A 23,420-nucleotide genomic window follows, 5' to 3' on the forward strand; every position below is an offset into this window, starting at 1 on the left:
ACTCACCGTGGCTGCGTTTGACAGCATGGCTGTTGAGCGCCAGATCCTAGCCCGTAAAGGTATTCCCAATGAAGTCATTCCCACACTTATTCTGGCCAGGAAAGGGGTAACGTCCAAACATTACCATCGTATTTGGAGAAAAATATGTATCTTGGTGTGAATCCAAGCAGTCTCCTGCGGTGGAGTTTAAATTAGGACATCTTCTCCTATTGCTACAGGCGGGTGTGGATGCTGCCTTGAGATTAGGGTCTATCAAGGTCCAAATTTCGGCCTTGTCCACTTTCTTTCAGAAACAGTTGGCTTCCCTTCCTGAGGTCCAGACATGCGTGAAGGGGGTTCTGCGCATCCAACCTCCCTTTGTACCTCCTGCGGCGCCATGTGATCTTAATGTGGTGTTGCAGTTCCTTAAATCGGGCTGGTTTGAGCCTCTACAAGAGGTAGAGTTGAAGTTTCTCACTTGGAAAGTGGTCATGCTGTTGGCCTTGGCCTCAGGCAGAGTGTCTGAATTAGGGGCTCGGTCACACAAGAGTCCTTATTTGATTTTTTATGAAGATAGAGCTGAACTGCAGACGCGTCAGCATTTTCTTCCAAAGGTTGTGTCTTATTTCCATATCAACCAACCTGTGGTGGTGCCAGTGGCTTCTGACACCTCAGCCGTTTCAAAGTCCTTGGATGTTGTCAGAGCGTTGAGGACTTATGTTGCAAGAACGGATCGGATAAGGAAAAGAGAATCTTTGTTTGTCCTCTATGACCCCAACAAGATTGGGGGTCCTGCTTCTAAGCAGACTATTGCGCGCTGGATCAGAGGTACCATTCAGCACGCTTATTCCACGGCAGGATTGCCGTTTCCGAGTACGGTAAAGGCCCACTCTACAAGGAAAGTGGGTTCTTCCTGGGCGGCTGCCCGGGGAGTCTCGGCGTTGCAAATTTGCCGAGCAGCTACTTGGTCAGGGGCAAACACGTTTGCGAAGTTTTATAGGCTTGACACCTTGGCTTCTGACGACCTTCAGTTTGGTCAGTCAGTTCTGCAGGACCATCAGCACTTTCCCGCCCGTAGTGGGAGCTTTGGTACATCCCCATAGTACTAAAATGGACCCCAGCATCCTCTAGGATGTAAGAGAAAATAGGATTTTAATCACCTACCGGTAAATCCTTTTCTCGTAGTCCATAGAGGATGCTGGGCGCCCGCCCAGTGCTCATTTTTCCTGCAGTTGCTGTTACGTTATGCATGCACGTTAGCATGGGTTATGTTAAAGGCCATGTTAGGCTACATGTTTTTGGTATGGTGTGAGCTGGTGTGAATTTTCGCCACTAGTTTAATGTAAATTCTTTTCTCGAAGTTGTCCGTCTCCTCGGGCACAGTTCCTATACTGAGGTCTAGAGGAGGGGCATAGAGGGAGGATCCAGTTCACACTGTTGAAAAGTCTTAAAGTGACGAAGGCTCCTGCAGGACTGTCTATACCCCATGGTACTAAATTGGACCCCGGCATCCTCTACGGACTACGAGAAAAGGATTTACCGGTAGGTGATTAAAATCCTATTATTGTGTCGATTTGTCAACAATTTGGCATTCCGGCGATAAAACTGTCCAAAAATGGACGGAAACGCTCGGCTCACTGTAATTGGTCCGATTTGTCAGAAGACAGCAGCCAAGAGGTCAAAATATCATGCAGTGTGTGGGCATTCACAACAATCTGTCCATGTTTTCTGTGATTTTTCCCGATTACCTCCTTGTGACTTATGCAAATTTAGGACCCTATTCAGCACGGATAGCAAAATTGAGAAATCCGTCCGATTATCGAAAGACTGTGTATGCGCAGCATTCACATTGTGCATGTGCACCTGCATTTTGTGATTATTTCTGCAAACGCATTGTGCTTCAATGCAATTGCATTTTAATTGACAGGAAGCCAGCGTTTTAGAGAGGAAACATGGCGTTTTGTGGGTGGGTCTCTGACGTCAGCAATGACCACTTCCAGCCTCCTGCATATGCAGAACTGTGGATGACCTTGCCAGGCACAGATGGGAAAACTCTTCGATGTTCCAGTATTTGCGTATGGCAGAGGTGAAGCTAGGTTCCATGGAGCCTGGAGCCAGGGCCGTCTTTTCGTATGGGCTCAATGGGCTCTTGCCCAAGGGCCCCAGGAGTATAAGGGCCCTAGGCTGGTAGCTGAGGGTCCCCTCTTTCCAGGGGTACCAGATTTTTTAAAATCGGCCCTGGGGAACCGGAGATATCCGACTTGAAAGCAGTGTTCCCCATCCAAGCCTGTTAATTGCTCTTCCCAGCCGAATATCTCCGGTTCTGTCTAACTTAGAGTTTGTCTGAGGGTATAATCCAAAAGCTGTGACTCTCCCCTTTCAGTATACGCTGGCAGCTTTTCTCTACTATGCCCAAAACCAGAGATATCAACCTTCAAGCAGATGGTCCCTGCTCCAGCTCCACACGGCTAGTATGCAGTTTTAGAATTTCATTGGTGAATTGCTCTGGCTCCTGAACTCTGAACCCCAATTCCCCAGAACTATCTGAAAGGTGAGACTCTCTAGTTTTGTATCCCATTTAAAGCTAAGAAATATATTTTCAGGAACTTGAGATATCTGCAGTCAAGCAAGCTGCCCTCCCACCAAAAAATTATAAATATTAAGCCCACTCCACTATCCACCCCTTCCCTACGTGTTAAACACCCCATACCACCCTGGAAGTCATGCACCAGGGCCCCTTCATAAAGCCCAATGCCCCCTTCTATAGTTTAGCCCCATCTGTGCAGTAAAGGAGAAATTAGCAGAAATTATTGCTCCAGGTCCTACATGCTGAGCAGAAGATAGAGCACCCCCTAACTCCCGCGGGACATCAAAGCTGCCGCTGATAGCATCCACACGCCTACCTCTGAAGGATGGGTAGGGGGCCCAGTACATTGCTGTGCCCAGGGGCCTACACTACTGTTAAGATGGCCCTGCCCGGAGCAAGGGTATGTTTCGGCGCCCCCTCTCCTGTACTGGATTGGGTGCATGTTACATGCCTAAGGCGTGTAATAAAAGTATAGGGATGTGGCTTCATGGGAAAGGGAAGTGGCCACAGAATAGTACCAATTCAGATTATACCACACAGTATTGTCCGTTATTCACATTACACTACACAGCAGTACCCCTTATACACTTTATGCCCTTATACACATTACACAACACAGTAAAGCTGCTTATACAGGTTATGCCACAGTAGAGACATTTATACGTATTATACCACAGTAGAGCCGTTTATACACGTCACACCACAGTAGTCGCATATATATACACGTTATGCCACAGTAGAACCGCTTATACATGTTACTCTGCAGCTTCTAATGCAGAGAGAGAGGTGCTGCAGCAGCAGCTGGGGCAGGGAGAGGTGCTGCAGCATCAATGTAGAGAGAGATGCTGCAGCAGCCAGGGCAGAAAGAGGTGCTGGGGCAGAGAGGTGCTGCAGCAGTAGCTGGGGGCAGAAAGAGGTGCTGGGGCAGAGAGGTGCTGCAGCAGCCAGGGCAGAAAGAGGTGCTGCAGCAGCCGGAGCAGAGAGTGGTGTAGCAGGACAGAAGTAACCACGCTGCACAGCTACAAGCAGATAGTAAAACATATAAAGAGGACAGCAGAGCTCCGGCATGTGCTGGCTGTCCGTGTCTCCTCTGGCCTGCCCTGTTCCCTACCTAGTATCCAAGTTAAGTCAGTGTGCACCCCCTTGCTTCTCCTCCTCCTCCTCCTCTATGGCTGACTGTCCCTCCACCCATGGTAAAGTGGGCAGAGAGAGGGGAGGGAGGCGGCGGTACGCCCTTTAACTTTTTCGGCACCCGGAGCTCGCACTCCACAGGAGCCACCCTCGCTACACCCCTGGCGTATGGTTATGCGATCACATCGCGCATTGCGATGCATTCGCAATTTCTGCAATGGGCGTTTTTTTCTCTATTTCTGGGTGGCAACTATTTGATCGCAGCAACTGCTTTTTAGCAAGTTTTGCAATCCGTGCTGAATGAGGTCCTTAGTGTGGTGTGGCAGAAAATCAGTAACTGAAAAAAATAAAAGGATTGGTTAGACCATGCTGCCGATATTAGGCCCTTCCACTGGCAGAAAAATCTACCAAAAAATTGCATAGTGTGTGGCATGTGTCTGTTCCAAAATATGGTCTGGGTACTAAATGTCAACAGTCATACTATCGACATTCATCATGCCGTCAAGAGAATGTTGACTATGTTGACATTCATCATGTAGTAATGAAATGTTAACATATTAGAATGTGGTCATTTCTTCCTGGTGGCACTGTGCTGACTTGTCTTCTCCTGGTGTCTGCATGGCTCCAGCTGTGTCTTCTGGGTCCGAAGAGTCAAGTGACCGTCATTTCTGGGTCTGACCTCCGATCCTATAGTGTTCAAGTGAGTATTTCCATGCATCCATAATTCCTACCCCTAACCTTCCCTCTTAGCGCCAGTGCACCCTAGGCAAAACTTCAGCCTACTGCTCCCCTGCAGGAATGGAGGATCCCAGTGAAGCTGTGACACAGGACATGGAGACATAGTGAGATGACACAGGACCTGGGCACATGAGAATGAAAGGGATGACACAGAACATGAGGGGGGTGGAGAGGGAGAGAAGGGACACAGGACCTGGGAATATGAGAGGGATGAGGCACACAGGACATGGGGACATGAGGAGGGAGACAGGGGAGGAAGTACACAGGACCATTGGACATCGGGGGATGTGGGACACAGGACATGTACACATGAGGGGAGGAGATGACACAGGACCTGGGGACATGAGGGGGGAGAGAGGGAGAGGAGGGATACAGGACCTGTGGATATGGGGAGTGACACAGGACATGGGGGGGGGGGGGGGGGGGAGTATTTACACAAGACCAGGGCACATGAGGGGGAGGACCAGGGGACATGAGAGTGGAGAGAAAGGGACATGGGGGGGGTGACTTAAGACATTGTCAAATGAGGGGAGAGACAAGGAGGAGGGGCACAGGACCTTTGGACATCAGGGGGAGAGGTGGAGCACAGGACATGTACACATGAGGGGGAGGAGATGACACAAGACCTGGGACATGAGTGGGGAGAGAGGAGAGACACAGGACCTGAGGACATGGAGGGGTGACACAGGACCTAGGCAGATTTGGAGGGAGGAGGTGACACAGGACCTAAGGACATCGGGAGGGGGGAGCAGGACCCGGGGGAGGTGACACAGGACACGTATATATGAGGGGGAGGAGGTGACACGGAACCTGGGGGGGAGAGAGAGAGAGAGAGAGAGAGAGAGACTTTTCAGGATTTCGGACCCGGCATTGTGGCAGCGGTCGGTATTCTGACAGCTGGGATCCCGACAGCCGGTAAATTAACTGCATCCTGTGGTATCACATAAGCGATCCCAGCGGACGAGATGCCGATGGTCACAATACGGATGCCGGAATCACCACCCCGCCAGGTGGTGCCTACCCCCGTTTCCACAGCCAAACCCTAACCCTCCCGGTAATACTTACCTTTGGAATACTTACCTTTGGAATCCCGCCCTGTTCTGGATTCTGGGGTCTGTTCTTTGATGGGTGTCGGGATCACGGCGTCTGTATTTTGCCTGCTGAGATCCCGATAGCCGGTCTCTTGAACGTTTTCAACATAAACAACCCTATTCTCATACTTAAGCCCAGTAAGTTTGTGAGCATTTGCTGAGTTGCTGCTGCTGCGGTGGCTCGTCTGCCTCCTCGGTGCGGCTCCTGTATGAAGGCAGAGGGGAAAGCCTTTGGTGGATGACACCGTCTCTGATGCAGTCAGTGGAGCAGGGGGAGAATGGGAAATCAGCCTCTCCACTCTTTACTCTGCTGTCTGATACATACCTCCCAACATGACCCTCTCCAGGAGGGACAGAACGCTCTGCTCTCACCTGTGTTGAAACACCTTTCTTACCCATTAACCTGTTCAAAACAGGTGCCGGCCATCATAAATTAAGAGAAAAGTCCAGGAGCAGAGCACTGTGTCCCTCCTGGAGAGGGTCATGTTAGGAGATATGCTGATAGGCTGGACCCTGCCTGGGGCCCGGCTGTTATGGCCCATTTCTGCATATCACTAAGCATTATGTTGTGGCACACAATTCAAGAGCTGCTGCTCAATGGTAAAAAAAAAATATTTGTGGTATATTTTGTGTTGCCTAAAGTAACTAAGTAAAGCATTACTGAACAGTGTATCTGTTTATATTTGGACTATTTCTGTTACAAACGATCAATAAAAGTACAAGAATATTTAATATTTACACAGATATGCTTCTAAAGGAAAGTCCTGTCACTGCAATAAAGACAGAGTTTGCATACAGGCTTAGAGCTTAATATATAGGATAAAAAGGATAAAAGGATAAAATTCTCCAGTCTTGAACGGGTTAAACAACTTATACAAACATAAGCAAGTTGTGATCAATCCAGCAGTGAATAAGTTAACAGAAGCTTACTAAGCTAACATTGGTGCACCTAATTAGTAATTATTGATAGCTGGCTTAGAGTGAAGAGAAGCACAAAGAGCTTCCTTGCTGAATGGGTAGTTGTCGTCAGATACTTGTGGTTGTGGTAAGCTATTTTTCAGTGATCAAACATGTTAGGTACAACTAAATGTAAAGTAAACCTCTAAATTCAACAAACTGGTTGCTGTCTGTGCCACACTAATAAAGATGACTTTGCTCATGTGGTTTCAGCTACAAGTTCACAGACACCATTGTGTCATGCCAAGGCCATTAGAGCACTGCAGTACTGTAACTAATCATTCAAATTTGGTTTAAACTTTGATACTCTATTATCAAGTTTTTGCACATAATTATACATGTATTTAATAATAATTGGTAGTTAGTATTCATGCAGTGTAACTGCAATCAATGTACAAACACATATGACAATTTTTTCTTAAAGGCCGTGTTGTAGGCACCTATGATTGCTAACTAAAAAACAAAATGTTTTTATAAAAAGTTTATTGCATTACAGATACCTACAGTATACCGTGACTGATTAAAATCTAAACTGGGTAAAAGTTCACAACACAGGGTTCGTTAACCTACAGTAACATACATAAACTCATAATATATAACCTAGCATTAGTAAACTTGGATGTAAATCGTAGGTGTACTCCATGTTCTGTACTTTGCCCTAAAATTACCTACAGTACATGTATTATGCTTAATAGGTAAAAGGTAAGTCGAATAGTGATCATAAAGGTTAACTGATCTGTAGTTTTCTTCTTGAGCTAATGTGGTTCAGGCACGTTACTGAACTCTTTCAAACTGAATTATTTGTATTCCAAGTTGAAGTGTGTTGGTTATGTCTAGATGGGTGCTCTGTGCGGGATACCTTCCAATATATTATTTATTGTACAGCAGAATGCAAATTCCCACTATGCACTACAAAATATGACCATTCACAAAAGCAGCCTAAGAAGCATATATATTAAAGTAGACTGGGAGGGCTGTGGTTGAAAATGGGACTACATTCTAATTTCTTTGCTTTATCTACTCTAAAACATAAATTAATTTAGGTGATGAGCTATAACATTTTTTTTACAAACTCTTCTCAAGGAAAGGCTGGACTGACCTCAAAACTGTTGGGACCCCTGTAATTCTTATGGGTGGTTCTGAGAATAGTATACAGTATGTACAGCACTCTGCTAACAACATAAGTGCATATAACCGTATATATGTTTCAGGAGAAATCAACTGTTAAGGCATTAAAACGGTTTACCTCCCCTGGGATACTGGATGCAGACAGGAAATGATCCTGAGATCACGTAAAATACCTGCCCGGCACCCAAAGGAACCCAGCACTCCAAAGATTAGATCAGAGAGTAGCAGTAACCCCCTGACCCCGCAATCTACAAGCAAGGGACAGCGAAGGGTAAGCATACAATAGCTCCAATGTCTGTCATAAAGGGGGCTAGTTAGATACATTATCACTATGTATAGCAACTGGGGACATATTAAGGATAATTCCTGTTTGTTTATTTCTAAAAATTATGATCTAGTCGTGGATAGTCTCGTGGAAACGGTATTACAACTTCAATTAAAAAGAGAGTTGCAAATTTCACATAGTCTTCGATATGTGTAGTTTCTGACAAATTGGAAGTTCTGGGAATTAGATTAGTGTAAGCCTCTAGTCCAAGATATACAGCAGCAGTACATACTCCCGGGGCTTAAAATGTCATTTCCTGTTCTGTCCTGCACAATTTATTTTTGTAAGTGTAAAAATAGGTACAACTGCTGGCTTTTCATCACATTGCTGTACTTCACATATGGTCATCTCTCTAACTAGATGCAGCCAAAATCACATTTTGTTTTCCCAATAACCATTGTGGATGACGCCATAACACCATCTGGCAAAAAGCACACTCTCTCTCAGGTGCAGAACTCGCAACATTATCTTGAAGAGGAAGGTAAATAGTCACATGAAGCCATCACCATATGTAACCTTTAAATGCCTTTTTTATTGATCTGTACTATCAGTGATATTAAGAATGATGATAAACCAGTGAGTGGCACAGATGTAAAGGTGTGCCAATTATATAATGAGTGGAACTGGAACAACCAGACTATCATAACTGCAATTTTACAGGAAATTTACAGAAAACAAATGTTTTTTTCAGGGAATCCTACAAAATCAAAGTATCTGCTAGATGCATCATGTAACATGGAGTGACTGAAATCTGATGCAGTCCCTCTATTTCTGACTGTAAATGAAGCCTCCATATACAAGTTGGATTTAACAAGAGCTTGGCCCCAGCAGCTAAAGATGGCATTATCCCATATGTACCTAAACTCCATCCTCAAGGGATGTAGTGACCCAGATATTAGGGACAACCAAGCTTGGGCATAGGTGACTAAATTAGTACCTCAATCAATTTGATTTAACAATATGTGCTCGGCCATGGATATCCTTAAAACCTGGACTGTAAGGGTGCCTTGAGGACTGAGTTTGGGAACCTCTGCATTAGGACATAGTAGCCTGTAAGCTATTTTTCTCATAATTAACCTGAGAGAGATCCAACCCCCAGGGCCATCTTAACAGTAGTGTAGGCCCCTGGGCACAGCAATGTACTGGGCCCCCTACCCATCCTTCAGAGGTAGGCGTGTGGATGCTATCAGCGGCAGCTTTGATGTCCCGCGGGAGTTAGGGGGTGCTCTATCTTCTGCTCAGCATGTAGGACCTGGAGCAATAATTTCTGCTAATTTCTCCTTTACTGCACAGATGGGGCTAAACTATAGAAGGGGGCATTGGGCTTTATGAAGGGGCCCTGGTGCATGACTTCCAGGGTGGTATGGGGTGTTTAACACGTAGGGAAGGGGTGGATAGTGGAGTGGGCTTAATATTTATAATTTTTTGGTGGGAGGGCAGCTTGCTTGACTGCAGATATCTCAAGTTCCTGAAAATATATTTCTTAGCTTTAAATGGGATACAAAACTAGAGAGTCTCACCTTTCAGATAGTTCTGGGGAATTGGGGTTCAGAGTTCAGGAGCCAGAGCAATTCACCAATGAAATTCTAAAACTGCATACTAGCCGTGTGGAGCTGGAGCAGGGACCATCTGCTTGAAGGTTGATATCTCTGGTTTTGGGCATAGTAGAGAAAAGCTGCCAGCGTATACTGAAAGGGGAGAGTCACAGCTTTTGGATTATACCCTCAGACAAACTCTAAGTTAGACAGAACCGGAGATATTCGGCTGGGAAGAGCAATTAACAGGCTTGGATGGGGAACACTGCTTTCAAGTCGGATATCTCCGGTTCCCCAGGGCCGATTTTCAAAAATCTGGTACCCCTGGAAAGAGGGGACCCTCAGCTACCAGCCTAGGGCCCTTATACTCCTGGGGCCCTTGGGCAAGAGCCCATTGAGCCCATACGAAAAGACGGCCCTGCCAACCCCGCTGGCATGCCAATGTGGAATACGGAAACTCAGTGACAGTGGTGGTTTATTGCTCTTCTAGGCATTCACGGGACAAAGCTTTTTTGGAAGCTCTGTTCCAAAGCCTTGTCTTTGGTAAATGCAAGCCATCATTTTCATGACACGTTGCGAGTTGGGGCAAAATTTTCTTAACCCAACTGTAATTTATATGTGGTTGTTGGTAAATATGCCTCTAAATCCTTTATTTTACCAAATGTTTTATTTATACTACCAATTATCACCCATTTCTTTCAATAATGTAGTGGTAGCACAAAGTTAGTAATGCAATACTTCTGGCTGGGTGACATGGTTTAATATAAACTTATTGCAGACTTTCTTCTACTACTAAACATGATGTGCACAGATCAAGTGTATTGGAAATACTTTGCCCACCGATGTCTCACTTGTATATTTGGGTATTTCTGTTATGTTTTTTGTCTTTGGATGATCTAAGAGTGGTGAGAGCAGTGAATCAATGCTATATATTTCAGAGCCCAGTAGATCTGTTATGGATTCTTCTAGTTAATAGTAAATAATGTGCTGCAGTCCCCCATGCTGGTGAGCTGAAATGTGCAAATTGACACATTTGGGCGGCCAAATGGCAATTTTGTGTCGCGACCAGCGTGATAAAAAAAAAAAGCAAATGTATGGCGCCCCCTAATCTCCCACCACTTTAGACAGGAGATTGGGCATGAATTGACTCGCCCCCACAGTGTCCCCAGTTCATATTATACCACATTACAATGCCCCCTGTTCATATTATGCCACACGATAGTGCCTCAGTTCATAACATTATAATGCCCTCCAGTTCATTTTATACCACATTACAATGGGTAGGTCCAGGAGTATAACTAGAAATATTTTAGGTCCCAGGTTAACGTTTGTAAGGGCTCCTATGTATCACCCAACGGTGAAAAATGTGTATAACATGTAACTGTGGCAGGGAAGGTAACCCCTCTCAGCTCTGGGCCCCATAGCAGCTGCACTCCCTGCACCTATGGTAGTTACACCCTGTATATAACACATGTAACTGTGACAGGGAAGGTAACCCCTCTCAGCTCTGGGCCCCATAGCAGCTGCACTCCCTGCACCTATGGTAGCTACACCCTGTATATAACACATGTAACTGGGGCAGGGAAGATAACCCCTCTCAGCTCTGGGCCCCATAGCAGCTGCACTCCCTGCACCTATGGTAGCTACACCCTGTATATAACACATGTAACTGGGGCAGGGAAGGTAACCCCTCTCAGCACTGGGCCCCATAGCAGCTGCATTCCCTGCACCTATGGTAGCTATCGCCTTGTGTGGCCAAATGCCCCCTGATTACGACATTTTGGGGGCTGTGACTGCATGTCATGCCCCCATTTTCTTGTCACTCTAGGGTCGAGCCCAGCACTCCATTATCTGCTGGGCTGCCACTAAATGCGTACAGCATCCATTCACCATTGCTCTGTAAGCAGTGGTGACAGTGTCCAACCCTTCCAACACACACACTTTTCCCCTGTAGGACACTGGCCCACAGGCAGGACAGAGTCCGAAAAGAGGGACTGCCTCACCAAAATCAAGATATAGAACTACTATGACTAATAAGTTCCGCAGCCACCACTTGCATTAAGTACAACAAGGATGTTTGTTTCAGAGACATCCTTCATTTTGTGATAGGCAGACTCAGTGGCACCCCCTAAGATCCTGGCACCCTGGGCAGCTGTCTAATGGTAGTCAGCCCTGGGGGAGGGGCTGCAATATACGTATAATGCTATCTTGTGAGTTGTGACATAATTCGCCCACTTATACTTAAATATATTAGTACCTGTGGATAGGCACATGGATTTGCAAGGCAAAGATTTTACACTCTGCTGGGAGAAGAGAGGTGGATCAGAGTGTGGGCCACTGGTCTTGTACTGATTTTTGCAGGGGAGGATTATTTAAATGAGCTGATGGAGGTGAAGGAAATGATAAGTTTTACAAAAGTATGTGATTTTTATGGGGAAAAAAAAAACCCATAAAAAAATCACTGGTGCTGGCAGTACGACTTACAGTAGGCTCTACAAAAGATTTTTTTGTACTTGGAACAAAGGGGGTAATTCTGATCCAATAGCTCGCTGTAGTTGTTCGCAGCGATCGGGTCAGAACTGCGCAGGCGTGGCCGGACTGTGCGGGAGGCGGGCCGCAGCGGCTGTGTGACGTCACACGCACCCGCTGCGACCAGGGACAGCGACGATCAACTCCCGGACAGCCGCAGGAGCTGCGCTGGCCGGGAGTTACTCAACAAGTACAAAAGCATCACCGCTGTGCGATGCTATTGTACTTGTGTGGGGGCCGGACAGACATGTGGGACGGACTATTCCTGTGCTGGGCATTCCCCCGCATGTCTGGAAACATGATCATAGCTGTGATAAATTTAGAACAGCTACGATCAACTCGGAATGACCCCCAAAGATCTATGGTGGCTTTATTCTACTGATTTGTAACCACTGTTGTTAATGGACTAGAGAGGTGAAAACTCCAGATATTGCCCATTCACTGGGATAGATATACATTTAACACCTAATATAGGCTATTACATACACACAAACTAGCGTGGAGATGACTATTCATCAAACATAGAAAACCAGATGTTTTTGGAGCTTGACTGCGGATACTGACACCATCTTCAGGTGATGTTAGCCCACTGAGTTCCGCTCCTTCCTACTGGAGATCTGGATTGTGAAGAGAGATACGTTCTGATTCCTTTGGGCCTTGCAGTGCGCATACTTCACCTAAAGTCATGCATGCACAGATACTCTGACTAATTGGCAGAGACATATCGATGTTGGAGACTGCAAAACAGGAGCAATATAGAATTGTTCCTGTGGATTTGGATCTGTTGCCACAAAACGTGAGAAGTTGGAGCCATAATTTTGTCCTGGCCTTTGCATTTCTTAAATAGGCCCCCATATGAGTACTGAGAATGTCTGCCAAAGCAGATGAAGGAACTTGTTTAGTACCACATAGCTCAGAGAATGAGAGAAACGTGTTCTGCCGTATGTTACAACTGTCCAGAACACAAGTATGGCTCTGGTAGTTTGTATTTGATAAGAGAAAACCACTGATATGTAACGTTTGTTCCTCAGATCTACAAGCCACACCTAGACAGCATTCGGTGAGAGTCCGTTTTCAATTGGACGATTCTTCCCCTGAAAATACCTCGGTTTCCAGCCCAGTTATTTGCCTCTATTCACCTCCCATCAATGGGTCAGGTAGGTACTCTGCACGGGCTTGTATACAGTACATTCGTTTTCCATAGGCCTCTTATGAGTTCAGATCTTGCATGGCTGATATTCTTGCTCAATGTCTTCTCGGCATGACTTACGGTACAAACAATGAATGTTCCTATTTGTAGAATAAGGCTACATGAGCATAAGATTTTTAAGCAATGTAACCAGAGGACTGAAATCAAAGACCTTTTAGACTATGCAAATGACATTGCTAAATGTGTGGATACTTTCTTATTTCTTTATTTCCCTTGCTTTGAAAGGTTTCCTGAAATATACAGACAGTAGCATACGCCTACTTTACAAATAAATTAGCATGTCTGCTATAGTAAATCAGTGAGTTAGTACTGTTAGATTAGTGTCATTTTACTTCAATCTCGGTAATGTATGTCGATATAAATAAATTCTATTAAGAGTACTTAATGTGGGAATATGTCCCCTATTGGTTACCCCACAAGCAGCAGTTTGGTGGAAGCCCCTAGCATACCAAGCAGGGCCGTAATTGACGGCAGGTATAGGAGTCAGAACCATGAGTACTTGCATACTGCCATTCTGATAAGATGGGTGGGCACCGACTACAGTACTAGACTGAACAATCAGGGCTTCTTATCCAATAAGGAGCTACATGCACTGTCCACTTTGAGGATAGTTTGAACTGCCCACCCATTCCTCACCATGCACTGGCTAAACACACAACTTCATGAGTGGGTTCTGACATGGTAGGGACCTAAATTCCGAGTGCTACATGGAAGACACAACTAAAGGGAAAGACGGGTTGTGTCTAACAGCAGACAATTTGTGTTCAATATCTATTGGCTTTATTTTATCAAAGAGATCAATTTGAGTGCCTTTGCTGCCTATCCGGTTTCTAACTGACAATCTTGCATAATAGCCAGTTTCAGGTTGAGCCAGATCGTGAGTACCATGATTGTTGGTGTAAAGTAACTTCTTCTAATACAGTGGAGCAGGGGGATGTTAAGGCAGTATATTGCCCCTTAAGGGGCGTGGTACAACGTCCACATTCTGTCAACATGGTTTAATGTTGACATTGTGAATACTGACAGGGTTTTCAATTGATTGTAGGGTATGTAGTTACAATGCCGCCAGACGGGATTACAGTGGCTGAAATACTGACGTTGGAATCCTGACTGATGGCATAATGCCGGCATCAAAATACCGATGGAGATTGGGATCCTGGTGTCAAAATACCAACTTCAGGAAGCCCGAGCGCTCTATTAGTGGGACGTGATCGCATCCTGCCGAGGGTGAGTGGGAGGTTAGGTTTAGGCATTAGAAGGGGAGTTAGGGTGCAGGGATGGGAAGGGGGTTAGGTTTATGCAGTGGGAAAGGGATGGTTAGGGTTAGGCACCACCGAGGAGGGTTAGGATTAGGCATCCACAAGGGAGGGTTAGGGTAGGGGGCAGTGGAGGGTTAAAGTACTTTTTGGGGGGCTGTCAGTATTCTGATGGTCGGGATGCCGCTGTCTGTATTCTAACCGCCAGCATCCTGTCCGGGTGTGGGTTGATAGAGAGTGTCTAGTTAGACAGTCAATAGATAGACACCATATGTTAGACAGACATTAGGTCGACAGGGTCAAAAGGTAGACACCATGTTTTTTGCATTTTTGTGATTTGTGTGGATAGTTTTGTCATCTGGGACCCCCAATTGTACAAAGGCATACCCTCGCGGGGCTCACTCCGCTCCTCACGCTTCAGGCAAGCAGCGCTCGCCACAAGGTCTATAACCAACTCTATGCCGACATGGATAGAGAAGGTATGAAATAGTCCAAAAACATGTAAAATTTTAAAATTAAAGTCAACCTTTTGACCCGTCTAACATATGGTGTCTATCTATTGACTGTCTAACTAGACACTGTCTATCTATCAACCGGATATCTCCCGTCCATCGGTATATCATACCGAATCCGATTGTAGACCTAGCCCTACCTGCAGCATAAACCTAACACTAAAAAGACTGACATTCAGACCATGCCAGAGTAATGACTGCATGCACCTTAAGGAATACTATTGACAGTCACCACCCTGATGCACTTGGTGGGCGATGGGTGCATTTCTGAAAATATCATGGCAACCAAACTACATCAGATCTTTCATCTAATGATCATTCATCTATTTTAAGCTTCAGATGGCTGTAGTCCACCTAACCATGCAGAACATACTACGGATATTCCAGACTGCAAATATTTCAGCCACCTCCCAGAGGATGATGTTAAAGAGGAATTCAATCAGTGAGTGTTGTTGTTTATGAAGTACATTTGTACAGTTAATGTTGGAGGTAAATTGTGAATTGTATTTTATTTTGTTTCAGATACAAGTTTATCTGCAATGCCCAAGCCACTTCATGTGAACTACGGCAGAGGAAGAATGAGATCCCATTTAAAACTCGCAGCGCTCCAGAGATGACTCTAGTGCTGGACTTGGTAAACATGACATTTTTGTTCAAGTACGTGAGCATTTCATTAGTTGCCTGGCTGCTTACGACAAAAGGTGGGGTGAATCAAGCATCCCAATTTGAGTGAAATACATGCCTCCAGTCAGGGCCGGCTCTACCATTGGGAAGCTGCCCCTGGGGGGAAAGGGCGGTTGAGTCTGCCTATCATAATGTCTTTGAAAGAAACATCATCGTTGTACTTAATGCAAATGGTGGCTCTCAAACGTATAAGTCACAATTTCATCTGAAGGGCTGGGAAGTGGGTATTGGTGGTGGTAGGGGCAGTAGGCTGAAGTTTTTGCTAAGGTGCTGAGAAACTTTGCGCAGACCCTGCCTCCACTGTTTACATACATATTAGCATTGTTAACAACATATGCATGAAGATTTGCAATTAAAACTGCAAAGGACAAGTCTTCAGATAAGAGCTGTTCTTTGTGGTGTGAGGACTTCTGGGTTTACAACCATCACCCAACGCTTGTGTGAGCCATGGGGAACACTGGGAGGCATCCTACTGAATCCCTCTTGGAGACGTCTGCGGTAAGAAGCCCATCGGTTTCTATTAGGCAATGAGCGTTGCCTTTTCGGGAACAAGTTCTGGAAAGTTTTGCTTTCCAGAGCTTGATGCAAATGGGTTATGCAGTCAAACCTCCAAATTCAGCATTTTCAGAGGTTTGACTGAATTTTTGAGGGTAGTGCATCCTGCTCAAAGTGTGTATATGTGTGTGTATTTATGGAAGAGGGTTTTTTTTATTTTTCTATTAATCCTGCTTGCCTTCTGTAGCTGGAATTCTGTTAGCCAGGATTGTAGCATATGTTTTAATGTGGTGGCCAGAGCCGGATTTTCCACTAGGCACGTGCCTACGGGCGGCATGCTAATTCCTCCCCCCTCCAGTAGTCTAGCTGATGTCCCACTGGCCACTGGGGGCTGCTCCTGGTGGCAGTGCAGCCCTGGTTAGTAACACAGCCCTGGTTACCTGACAAATTGGTGATAATGTTCGCCTGTCAGTGGCGACGCTGGAGCGGGCGCTCGCTGCTCTGCTGTGGCGGTTTGAATTGACAATGACATCAGAGGAGGAGAGAGCAGCGAGCGTCGGCGCTGTGGCTCTCAGCCTCAAGGGGAAATTAACAGCAGAGGAGGAGAGAGCAGCGAGCGCCCGTGCCGGTGGCGCCGCTCACAACCTCGGGGACATTAACAGGCTGTAACAGCAGCAGAGCGTCTCTGTGGCCTGCCAGCGGCATTGCTCACAGCCTCAGGGGGGGGGGGGGGGGCATAGGTGTGGGGAAATAGGTGTGTGGTGGGAAGGGGGGGGGGACAGCGGCGGCAATAATATTACCCTTAAATACGCCACTGGTGGTTGCTGTTTCAACAATGTCCCTCACTACAGTTGCCAGGCTTTAGGTTAGTCCCTTATTTTCGGTGGTTTTGCATACATACAGGGATACACCGTAGTGTTTTTCCTTTTGGTATAGTAAGAATGTATGCGCAATCTGAGCTCGATTGAACAATTCTTATCCATGCCTCGAGACTTGAATTTTTCACAATTTACGGTTTTCTGTTTAAGTTTGTGCCATGCGTACTGTTACTTATGGTTGGCTCAAAGACATGTTTCAACACATTTGAAGGGTAAATAATGTATTCTGATATGCAATGTACGCCCGCACTCAAAGTAAAGGCTGTTGAAAATCTTAATGAATGGGGTCTCTCCGATAAAGTTCAAGCGATGTTCACAGACACTACAAGCAGCAACACCTTAGCAGGAATGGTGTTTATTGTTCAGTTCTGTGATGCCAGATATTTCATAATTTTCCTATTCTTGACCAAACATGTTTCACAGGTTCCGTAGATAACGTCTGTGTTATGTTGGAGAAAATGCTTGACTTGAAACCTTCTGTATATACTAGCTTGTAGTCATATGTTGGATGTGGTTCCGAAGTCTGTTTTTGAGTTGACCGCCTCAGTATCCGCTGGCCCTGACATACTCTCTTTAAGAGGTTCCGGTACTCTTGGGAAGAAGTAGACAAGACCTCATATGTCACAGGGATCAACAAGAGACACTTGTCATCACATCTGAAACAGAAAGCAGAGGAAATACTCACCTTTGTCATGGAAAAGCTCCAGGTAAGTACAATAAAGTACACCTTATTATTTAACGATTAATAAATGGAAACTAGCAAATTATTTTCTTTGTGACAGGAGACACACTGCTGGGACGATTACAGAGAATTCCTCATCTTATTTGTATATATTTGGGTGAAACTCCTGCAAGAGGTATCAAATTTACCCTGCCTGGTGCAATTCACATTGCCCGTTTCATGGCTCAAGCAATATATTCTTTGAAGGGCTTGCTCTTTAAAGACCAGTTTAAACTGTTGCTTTGTGAGGAAGTGGGACTGCGTGACTTCTATTTGTTCGTATCAACTGTGTAGCATGGTTCACAGCACCTTGTGCTTGTTCTTGCCCCTGACCATGATTTTCATTTCATGAAACTCCTGCACAGGGCCGTCTTTTCGTATGGGCTCATTGGGCACTTGCCCAAGGGCCCCAGGAGTATAAGTTCTCTAGGCTGATAGCTGAGGGTCCCCTCATTCCAGGGGTACCAGATTTTTGAAAATCGGCCCTGGGGAACCAGAGATATCGGACTTCAAAGCAGTGGTCCCCATCCAAGCCTGTTAATTGCTCTTCCCAGCCAGATATTTCGGGTTCTGTCTGACTCTGAGTTTTTCTGAGGGTAAACTCCAAAAGCTGGGAATCTCTCCTTTTAGTTGGACACTAGCAGCTTGTCTCTACTATGCCCAGAACTAGAGATATCAGCCTTCAAGCAGCTGGTCCTTGCTCCAGCTCCACACGCCTAATATGCAGTTTTATATTTTTGTCGGTGGATTGCTTTGGCTCCTGAGCTCTGATTCCCAAGTCCCCAGTACCTTTTGAAAGGTGGGACTCTCTCGTTTTTTTTTTTATCCAATTCAAAGCTAAGAAATCTACATCCAGGAACTGGAGATATTTGTGGTCAAGCAAGCTGCCCTCCCACCAGAAAATTATGAATATTAAGACCACTCCACTGTCCTCCCCTCACTTACGTATTAAATACCCCCTACCACCCTGGAAGTCATGTACCAGGGGCCCCTTCATTCAGCCCAATGCCCCTTCTACAGTTTAGTGTTCTCCCTCCCTCCCCATCTGTGCAGTAAAGGAGTAATTAGCAGAAATCACTGCTCCAGGTCCTATATGCTGAGCAGAACATAGAACACCTCCCTACCGCCTGCGGGACATCAAAGCTGGTACTGATAGCTCCCTCCAACCCTACCGCTGGAGCATGGGTAGGGGCCCCAGAGCATTGCTGTGCCCAGGGGCCTACACTGCTGTTAAGACGGCCCTGCTCCTGCATGCCTATAGTGATGCCAACAAGAGTGTTTCAGAAGAGGCTGTGAAAAGTTTGTGGTCCCTTTTGGTATCTGACACCTGAATTGGCTGGTTTGGCTCTGTTGGATGATGCCTTTGGAGACAAAACACAGTATGGTCACATCCATGCTCGCTGATTTGGAAGAGTGAAAATGTACCCGTTGCTGTGACGAAAAAGAACATGCGCCTGGCTGTTACCCCTAAACATGTACCTCACTTGGTGTCCAACAGTATGAGTGACCTTTTCTTCAGAATCTCTATGTATTTTTTACGAGGTTCCATTTGCCATCTTATTTTTTAGATGAAGATCCTGCTGAGTGGAATGAATGTGCAGATTTTAAGCAAGCCTGTCCTTTTTCTGTCGTGAATGATCCAGCTAAATGGGGAGTTACTTTGAACCAAGAGTATCTCTGTCAAGTTGAGGACCATTTTCAGAATCTGTTGGTTTCTTGGCACACATGCAGGGCAGTAAAATCCTGCTCAAAGGAACATTTATCACTTAATTTGTCACCTAATTTGTTAAACTAATAGAAACTGTCAGAACATTGCTTCACGTGGCTAAATGTGATTATTTTGTTAATAAATAAATCATTTTATAGCATTTCAATTAAATTAATCTTATTTTCAAGTTTTTCGAGGCACGAGTTGGGGTAGTCTGATGGAGCTCAATCTTAGCATATGTTTTTATCATACCAAAAGGAAAATAATCAGGGGTGTCCCAAATCCAATTAAATTTTTTTTTTTTAGAAAGGACCTATATCTAGGTTCCAGAACTGGTCATCTATAGTGGCATAACTACAGCAGCCACAGCAGAGGCTTGGAGGCGCAAGGCTGGGGGGAGGGGGCGCCGCCGCCACTGTTTAAGCAGCAGATTCCCATGCAGGCTAGCCATCTGCAAGTTGATCTGCTAAAAGTCCCTCCTAAAATGGCCACCTCCTTCGAGAAGACAAATGCTAGAGGTCATACTTGACCTCTAGCATCTGTCTGACAGGGAGCCGGGAAGTGCCGGGAGCACATAGCACTGGCGGCAGCATGACCCCTAGAGCATGAAAACCCCTGGCAACAAACATGACACCCAGAGCATGAAACACCTGTCAACAAGCATGGAACCAAGACCATGAAACCCCTGGCAATGAGCAGGTAATTTAAAAGTAATTAGAAGCCTTACTGTGGGGCATAATGTATCACTGGCATTGCAGTGTTTGGCATAATGTATAATTGGCATAGCGGTGTGTGGCATAATGCATCACTGGTATTGCGGTGTGTGGTAGTGTCAGGCATTATAGTGTGTGGCATAATGTATAATCGGTATGACGCTGTGTGGCATAATGTGTCACAGGCATTGCAGTGTGTAGCATAATGTCAGTGGGCATTGCGGTGTGGGGCATAATGTGTAAGGGGCATTACAGTACAGAGGAAAAAATAGGATTTTGATAACCTACCGGTAAATCCTTTTCTCCTAGTCCGTAGAGGATGCTGGGGACGACATCAAGACCATGGGGTATAGACGGGATCCGCAGGAGACATGGCCACTCCAAAGACTTTTCATTGGGTGTGAACTGGCTCCTCCCTCTATGCCCCTCCTCCAGACCTCAGTTGTAGGAAGACTGACATTTCGAGGAAAGGAATTACTTAACTAGTGGTGAGATATCTACCAACTCACACCCTCAACCATGCCGCACACATGGCATTCAACATAACACACGCCAACAGGCATGAACTAATTGCAGCAACATGCTGAAACCAAGATAACACAACTTGTGTAACTGTAATAACTAAACTGCAGGTAAAGTACGCACTGGGACCGGCGCCCAGCATCCTCTACGGACTAGGAGAAAAGGATTTACCGGTAGGTTATCAAAATCCTATTTTCTCATACGTCCTAGAGGATGCTGGGGACGACATCAAGACCATGGGGTCTATACCAAAGCTCCAGTACGGGCGGGAGAGTGCGGATGACCCTGCAGCACCGATTGACCAAATTTTAGGTCCTCATCGGCCAAGGTGTCAAACTTGTAGAACTTAGCAAGTGTTTGACCTTGACCCAAGTAGCTGCTCGGCAAAGTTGTAATGCCGAGACCCCCCGGGCAGCCGCCCAGGATGAGCCCACCTTCCTAGTGGAGTGGGCCTTTACCGACGTCTGTAACGGCAATCCAGCCGTAGTATGAGCTTGCTGAATCGTATTTCTAATCCAACGTACAATAGTCTGCTTGGAAGCAGGACAGCCAATCTTGTTGTGATCATACAGGACAAACGGAGCGTCTGTTTTCCGTATATGAGCTGTTCTAGCAACATAGATTTTCAAAGCTCTAACCACATCTAGAGACTTTGAATCAGTGAATGTGTCAGTAACTACTGGCACCACAATAGGTTGGTTTATGTGAAAAGCAGAAACCACTTTTGGAAGAAAATGTTGGCGAGTTGGCAACTCTGCCCTATCTTCATGGAAAATCAGGTAAGGGCTCTTGTGAGACAAGGCCCCCAATTCCAACACCCGCCTTGCAGATGCCAATGCCAAAAGCATCACCACTTTCCAAGTGAGAAACTTCAACTCTATCTTTTGTAGAGGCTCAAACCAATCCGATTGAAGGAACTGCAATACCACGTTAAGGTCCCATGGTGCTACTGGAGGCACGAATGGAGACTGGATATGCAGAACCCCTTTCACGAAGGTCTGAACCTCTGTAAGAGAGGCCAATTGTTTTTGGAAGAACACTGACAAGGCCGAAATCTGGACCTTGATTGATCCCAATCGTAGGCCCGTCTCCACACCATCCTGCAAAAAAATGGAGAAAACGTCCTAAGTGAAACTCTTCCGTAGGAGCTTTCTTGGATTCACATCAAGACACATTTTCTCTAAATACGGTGGTAATGTTTTGACGTTACTCCCTTTCTGGCCTGAATAAGGGTGGGGAGGACCTCCTTAGGAATACCCTTCCTGGCTAGGATAAGGCGCTCAACAGCCATGCCGTCAAACGTGTGCCGCGGTAAGTCTTGGTACACACACGGCCCCTGCTGCAGCAGGTCCTCCCGAGGAGGAAGAGGCAGAGGATCTCCTATGAGTAACTGCTGAAGATCTGGGTACCAAGCCCTTCTTGGCCAGTCTGGGGCAATGAAGATTGCTCGAACCCTTGTCTTTCTCATGATCCTGAGTACTTTTGGGATCAGCGGAAGTGGAGGGAATACATACACTGACGGAAACACACACTGGGTCACCAGTGCATCCACTGCTACTGCTTGAGGGTCTCTCCACTTGGAACAGTATCTCTGAAGCTTCTTGTTGAGACGAGACGCCATCATGTCTATTTGAGGAACTCCCCAAAGACTTGTCACCTCTGCAAAGACTTCTTGGTGGAGGCCCCACTCTCCTGGATGGAGATCGTGTCTGCTGAGGAAGTCTGCTTCCCAGTTGTCAACTCCCGGAATGAATATTGCCGACAGAGCTTGTAGATGTTTTTCTGCCCAGCGGAGGATTTTTGTCGCCTCTGCCATTACCGCTCTGCTTTTCGTTCCACCCTGCCTGTTTATGTATGCGACTGCTGTTACATTGTCCGCCTGGATCTGCACGGGACGGTCTTGAAGAAGATGTACCGCTTGTTGAAGGCCGTTGTAAATGGCTCTTAGCTACAGAACGTTTATGTGAAGGCAGGCTTCCTGTTGTGACCAACGTCCCTGGAAGTTTTCTCCCTGAGAGACTGCTTCCCAGCCACAGAGACTTGCATATGTGGTTACTAGGACCCAGTCCTGAATCCCGAACCTGCGTCCCTCTAGCAGGTGAGAGCTGTGCAACCACCACAGGAGCGAAATCCTGGTTTTTGACGACAGGATTATCTTTCTGTGCATGTGTAGGTGTGACCCGACCACTTGTCCAACAGGTCACACTGGAATACGAAAGGCATAGAACCTGCCAAACTGTATGGCCTCGTAGGCCGCCACCATCTTCCCTAACAACAGAATGCACTGATGGATCGACACACTTGATGGTTTCAATATCTGTTTTACCATTTTCTGGATTTCCAAAGCCTTTTCCAGCGGAAGAAATACTCTCTGAACTTCTGTGTCCAGAATCATCCCGAGGAAAGACAACCTTGTCGTCGGTTTCAACTGTGACTTTGGGTAATTTATGATCCACCCGTGTTGTTGGAGTATTGACAGGGAGAGGGATATGTTTTGTAATAACTGCTCCCTGGATCTCACCTTTATCAGGAGGTCATCCAGATAAGGGATTATATTGACTCCTTTCTGACGAAGGAGGACCATCATCTCCGCCATCACCTTGGTGAATACCCTCGGTGCCGTGGAGAGACCGAAACGTAACGTCTGGAATTAGTAATGGCAATCCTGAATCGCGAATCTCAGATAAGCCTGGTGAGGAGGATAAATGGGAACATGCAGGT

At 46.0% G+C, this 23,420-nt stretch overlaps 1 protein-coding gene across 7 annotated transcripts in view; it reads left to right on the forward strand.

Moving 5' to 3' along the window:
* The first annotated feature begins 1,320 nt into the window (after positions 1-1,320).
* Positions 1,321-23,420, forward strand: part of LOC134901174 (CTD small phosphatase-like protein 2) — a 52,419-nt gene continuing 30,319 nt past the window's right edge. For 2 of the 7 annotated variants that reach the window (XM_063914295.1, XM_063914298.1), the window contains exons 1-7: positions 6,415-6,565; positions 7,695-7,882; positions 8,297-8,417; positions 13,032-13,157; positions 15,312-15,420; positions 15,501-15,612; positions 17,614-17,742. In XM_063914295.1, the coding sequence (XP_063770365.1) occupies positions 7,760-7,882; positions 8,297-8,417; positions 13,032-13,157; positions 15,312-15,420; positions 15,501-15,612; positions 17,614-17,742 (720 nt within the window). In that variant the 5' untranslated portion in view covers positions 6,415-6,565; positions 7,695-7,759. Of the gene's footprint in view, positions 1,522-6,407; positions 6,566-7,694; positions 7,883-8,296; positions 8,418-13,031; positions 13,158-15,311; positions 15,421-15,500; positions 15,613-17,613; positions 17,743-23,420 lie in introns of those variants that run through there. The other 5 variants (XM_063914300.1, XM_063914301.1, XM_063914296.1 and 2 more) reach the window with 4 other exon arrangements.

This window comes from Pseudophryne corroboree, chromosome 1 (assembly GCF_028390025.1).
Source record: "Pseudophryne corroboree isolate aPseCor3 chromosome 1, aPseCor3.hap2, whole genome shotgun sequence".
Lineage (NCBI taxonomy): Eukaryota > Metazoa > Chordata > Amphibia > Anura > Myobatrachidae > Pseudophryne > Pseudophryne corroboree.